Here is a 7,500-nt window from a genome sequence, read left to right on the forward strand (position 1 = left end):
ATACATATTATATATATACATATATATATATATATATATATTATATATTATATATATATATATATATGATATAGTTTATATAGAGAGAGAGAGAGAGAGGAGGCGAGATGATGAAGAGAGAGAGAGAGGAAGGAGAGAGAGAGAGGAGAAGGGCGAGAGAGAGAGAGATGAGAGAGAGAGAAAGAGAGGAGAGAGAAGAGAGAGTGAGAGAGAGAGAGAGAGAAGAGGAGAGAGAGAGAGAAGAGAGAGAGAGAAAAGAGAGGAGAGAGGGAAAGAGAGAGAAAGAGCAAGAGGGGGATCAAGAAAGAGTGAAGAGAGGAGGAGGAGGAAGAGAGGAGGTGAGAGAGAGATTGGAGGGCTCGGTAGAGAGAGAGAGAGAGAGAGAGAGAGAGAGAGAGAGCGAGAGAGAGTGAGAGAGAGAGAGAGAGGGAGAGAGAGATAAGGATCTTACCTCTCCCATCCAATGGAGTTTGGAACATGATGTCTTCTTCTTTATGAGTGTATCTTGCAGGATCTGAAGTGGTAGTTGCATTGCAGGTTCCAGGAGAGGTCATTCAAACCAGAATGAACTTCATCAGTTTTCATTTGCATACTGCAAACATGAAAATAAGAGAGAGAGAGAGAGAGAGAGAGAGAGAGAGAGAGAGAGAGAGAGAGAGAGAGAGAGAGAGAGAGAGAGAGAGAGAGAGAGAGAGAGAGAGAAAGAGAGTGTGAGAGAAGCGAGAGAAAGAGAGAGAGAGAGTGAGTGAGTGAGTGAGTGAGTGAGAGTGAGTGAGTGAGAGAGTAAGAGAGAAAGAGAGAGAGAGAGAGAGAGAGAGAGGAGAGATAGAAGAGAGGAGAGAGAGAGAGATTAGAGAGAGCGAGAGAGAAGCGATGAGAGAGAGAAGAGAGAGAGAGAGCAAATAGAGGAGGGTGGAGAGAGAGAGAAGGAGGACAGGACAGAGAGAGAGAGAGAGAATTAATTATTCAATTTTATTGAAGCAAGGTTTGTGGGGCAGGGTCACACCACCGTTCTACTGCATATGTCCTATGGATAATTTTAGAAATCAATTACAATCTAAACTAAATGTGTAGGATGATTCTAAGCATATTAAGCTTGTTATCAAATATACATTTCAAAATAAAGTATTTTGAATCCACATGAAAAAAAAAAATATAAAAATTATAATAATAATATATAGGCATCACATAACATGAGGCAACTTTAGCCTTATATAAATATATATATACATATATTATTATATATATATATATATATATATATATATATTATATATATATATATTTTATATTATGTATATACATATATATAGTATATTAATATATATATATATATATATATATATACACATATATATTACATTATATATACATATATAAAATACATATGTATATAATATATATATATTATACATTTATATATACTTATATATATATATATATACTTTTATATAAATATATATACTTATATATTACTATCCTTATATATATACATATATAATCATATATATATATATATATAGTTAACTATATTCATATATATGATATATATATAGATATATATATATTATATACTTATTTTATATCATATATTTTCTATATACATTACTTATATATATATAACTTATAGATATTTATATATATACATATATATATTACATACGTATATATCATATATTTATATATATATATTATATATATTTATATATACATTTATATACTTCATATATTTATTCAAATATATATATATATATATTATATATATATTTATATATATATATATATATATATTTATATATATACTAGTCATATATATATATATTATTATACATATATATATGTATATATATATAGAATATATATATATTAATATTTATATTTTGATATATATTTATCAAGTATATATTATATGTATATGTATATATATAGTATATATATAAGTGTATATATATATATGTCGTATATATATAATATATATATACATATGCATATATATATGTTATATATATTATATATATATATATATATATATATATTATATATACTTATATGTTTAAATATGTACATATATTATGTATAAGCATATATATATATAATATATAAATATATGTTATTACATACATATACATATATATATATTATATATATATGCATATATATAGACTATATTATAGATATATTACTTATATTTTATATATATAATGTTATATATGTAAACATAAACTATATACTTATATATGCATGTTATATATGTACATATACTTATGGATATTATACATATATATATACATTATATTTATATATATATATACATATATATATATATATATACATATATATATTATATATGATAGATATATATACTTAATATAATAATGTCTATATATACTTATATATTATATATATATATATACTTATATATATATAAACCTATATTATACTTATTATATTATACTTAGTTTTATTTATATATAAGTACTTATATATATATAGATATATATATATACTTATATTATAATATATATCTTATATATATATATTTTAATATTTATATAATATATATTATAATCTATATATATATATTACATTTAACTTACATACATATATATATATTTATATTATGTATATATACTTTACAATATATATATATAAATTACAAGTATATAATACTATTATTATACATACTTTTAGTATATTATAGATATATATATTGAGGTATAGCTTTACCTACATATATATTGATATATATATATACATACAGTATATATATATGCATAACATACTCCATACTTATATATTTAGACATATTTGGATATTATATATATATAATGTATATAACTATATATATACAGACTAATATATATTTTATATATTATATATTGATTGAATATAGGTATACTTATATTATATTATATTTATATATATTATATATATAAATTTATATATATTAATTATGTATATATATATATATATAATTATGTATATGCATCAGACATATATATTGGTATATATATATATTATATAGTGTATATATTATATTATAGCATATACTATATATATATATATTATATATTTATATATATATATGATATATTGATATTGTTTATTTGTATATATAGGGATTAATATATATTGGATATACATAGAATGATTATTGATATTTATATATTATGATAGATGGTTATAAGATTTATGTTATATAGATATATATATATATATATTATATAGAGATATAGATATAGATATTAGTGTATACATATTTGATACATATTAAATATATATGTTTATATATATATATATACTTATATATATATATATTTATAGATATATAATATATTGTATATATATATATATATATAATTATATATATATATATATTTGGATATATATATGTAACATATATATTTATATATATATATATTATATATATAGATATATATACATATTATATTAGATATATAGCTATATATATTTATATATTATAGCATATATTAAATAGATTATATATATATACATATTTATATACTATATTTATATATATATATTATATATATTACATATACTTATATATACATATATATATATATATTATATAACATATTTATATATATATAGATTTGATATATAATATATATATTTATATATATATATTGATATTTACATATATATTATATATATAATATATATATATATTTATATATATATATTAAATATTATATGTATATATGTATATTATATATGCACACACATATATATATTATATATATTATATATATATAGGATATTTTGCATTTATATTATATATAGATAATATATATATTACATATATATATATATATATATGCTATATTATATATTTATATATATATGTATATATACTATAGATTATAGGTTTAGTATATTATTTATATTATATATATATATATATATATGTATATTATATATAAGATTATATATATATGTATATATATATATATATTTAGATTGATATTGATATATATATATATATATATATATTATAACATAGATTTATATATAGATATAGATCGTAGATATATTGACAGAGAGTATATATATATAATATATGGATATATATTATATATACTTATATATATGTATATATAGGCATTATATATATATATATATCATATAGAATTATTTTGTTAAAATATTGATAAATATTTATATATAGATATAGATATTGATATTATATCATTTGTATATTTTCATATATATATATATATATATATGGTATATTATACATGATAGAGCTATATACATATATATAGATTATAATTATATATATATACTATATATATATATTTATATATAAATAATAATTATATATATTATATATATATATATATATATATATATATTTATATATATATATATATAAATAGATATGATATAGATAGATATGATATAATGAGATATTATAAATATATATATATATATGATATATATATATATATATATATTTATATATATGATATATACATTGAGTTACATATATATATTTAGATGGGAGAGATTAGAGATATCACATATACATATATATATTCTATATGTGATATATATACTATATTTATTAGTATACATATATATATACATTATATATATAAATGATATTTATATTTATAACATATGAGATATATTTTTATATATATTAGTTATATGGAGAGAGATATATATATAAATATGATTATATATTATATATATAGATATATTACTTACGGTTTAGTTTATAAATTGATATATCTTATTGTTTATTTATTATAATTTATTTAGAGTTACATTTATAATTAACTTAGTTCATATGAATATATATATATTTTATAGACTTATAGTGATATATTCATATATTTTTTTTTATCTATTATATATATAGTTCTATTATATATTGATAAAGAGATATTTATATAAAAGAGTTATATAGTTATATATTTAAGTATTTTGGGATATATAACTTATTTAATTATATGTTATATATATATTATTTAGATATATCTATATTTAATTATATATATTTATGTTGTACAATATTATAATTTAATATAGTTAAATGTATGTATATATATATATATATTATTATATTTGACTTTTATATATTCATTTAAATTATATATATTATATATATATATATATATGTAGGTGATATATATTTTATGTATACATTATATATATTATTAATATATAGTATTATATGATATATATATATATATTTATGTATATATATTTATATATTATTATATGATTGTTTGTATGGTAGATTTATAAAAATTAATAAATGGATATAATATTTATATAGTTACATTTCTATATTATATTATTTTATAGAGATTTATATAATTACCCCATTATAAATATTGATATATATATATGTATGTATATTAAATAAATATGTATTTATGAGTGTAATTAAATATTAAGTTATATTATATATTAATATTTATTATATATATATATATATGATATATATAATTTTATATATAATATATATATATATATTATGCGAGATTATATATATATAATTGTTATCTATATATATATTAATATATTATAGTATATATATATATTTATAGATACATACTATACATTAGTATATGATTATATATACATATATATTTTTTATATTTATTGATGTATAAATATATACTTATATTATATAATTGAGAGAGATATTGTATACTAGATATACTATACAATATATAGATATATATATATATATTAGAAACATATATATATATATTATGATATATATATATTATATATATATATATATATATATAGATATATATGTATATATTTATAATATATATTTGGAATTTATTTATATATATATTTACATTATATATATATAATTATATATATATATATATATATATGTATAGATGTTTGTATATATATATATATTTTTTTATATATATGTATATATATATATATATATATATATATATATATATATATAGATATATGCACAGTATATTTATATATATAGATATATATATATTATATATAGAGAGGAGATATAGATATATATATATATACACATGCATCTATATATATATATTAATATATATACATATATATATATATATATATATATATATATATATATTTATATATACTATTATATATGATATATATATATTATATTTATATATATATATATATTTATATTATATATATATTTAGATATATATATTTATATACATATATTTATTATTTACAGATATATATCTTATAGATATAATACATATATATTTATATATATATATATATTATATTATATATATTATATATATATATATATATGTATATATGCACATATATATATATGTATATATATATATATATATATATATATACATTTAAATCTGAGCTTGGTCCTTACCACGCAGTGCCCAACTTCGTCAATAAACGGCCACGTCGACAGTGGAAGCTCACGAGCTTGGTCGGGGCTGGATCTGCGACCCGGGGAAGTGAAGTCGACACATGCTTACGCTGAGCTAACAAGGCCGGAATAAATATATATATAATTTAAATATTATATTATATATATATATATATATATATATTATATATATATATATTGTCACAGGTCCGTTTACTCCGTAGAGAGAAGGCTCAGTACTGGAAAGGTCAAACAGAATGAAAAAGCACCAGAACAGAACATTTGCGGTTTATTACCGGAAAATAGAACATAATACAGGAACTAGACATCACAACAGGTGGCATAGCACAAGTAACATTACCAGGGCAGGAAAAGGTGGGAAGCGCGGTCACGCTTGGTGGAGAGGAGACGGCTGGGCACTCGGAAACAAGGTCGCTGGTTCAACTGGGACAACTAACAAATTTTTCAAAATCGGGCTTTTTTTTAGCTGGCCTTCGTGCTGATATCATGCCACCCCCGTTCCTCAACCTGGACCACAAAACCAATCAGAGTGTCCTGATCTGCCGAGGAGGTAGTCGTACCATGCACCGAATTTCAGGGTGAGCTCGGCGGAGCTTTTCCCCTGCACACCGACCATTCAGGTCGCTTGCTGCACTGACCTACAGGTGCCCCCTACCTCGCGTGCAAGGACTCGGGCACCTGCCCGGTTATACACTGACACACCTGCCACCCATATACATGCAGCATAATATATCATCACATAAGAACGACAGTTCAAAAATTTGTACATTGGTTTACAAAATTATCAACCTAGCTAATCTCGCAGGTGTGACATATATATATATAAATTTTTTTGTGTATGTATTTGTATATATATAATATATTTAGAAATTTATTATATATATATTATATATATATATATATATGTATATTATTTTATATGTTATATATATATGTATATCTATTCATCTATATATATATATATGTTTATATATATACATATTTATATATATATATATATATATATATATTATTTAATATATGTTACTTATATATATATATATTTCATATGTATATTATATGTATATGTATTACATTTATAT

The 7,500-nt window shown here is 18.7% G+C and overlaps 1 protein-coding gene across 2 annotated transcripts in view; it reads right to left on the bottom strand.

Annotated features, from left to right (window-relative positions):
* Positions 1-7,500, bottom strand: part of LOC122255967 (uncharacterized) — a 66,817-nt gene that overhangs the window by 52,459 nt on the left and 6,858 nt on the right. For both annotated transcript variants that reach the window (XM_086552471.1, XM_086552469.1), the window contains exon 2: positions 452-592. In XM_086552471.1, coding sequence (XP_086408597.1) covers positions 452-532 — 81 coding nt within the window. In that variant the 5' untranslated portion in view covers positions 533-592. The remainder of the gene's footprint in view (positions 1-451; positions 593-7,500) is intronic.

This window comes from Penaeus japonicus, unplaced genomic scaffold, assembly GCF_977035675.1.
Source record: "Penaeus japonicus unplaced genomic scaffold, GWHDUDI00000001_assembly GWHDUDI00000027, whole genome shotgun sequence".
In the NCBI taxonomy this organism is placed as follows: domain Eukaryota; kingdom Metazoa; phylum Arthropoda; class Malacostraca; order Decapoda; family Penaeidae; genus Penaeus; species Penaeus japonicus.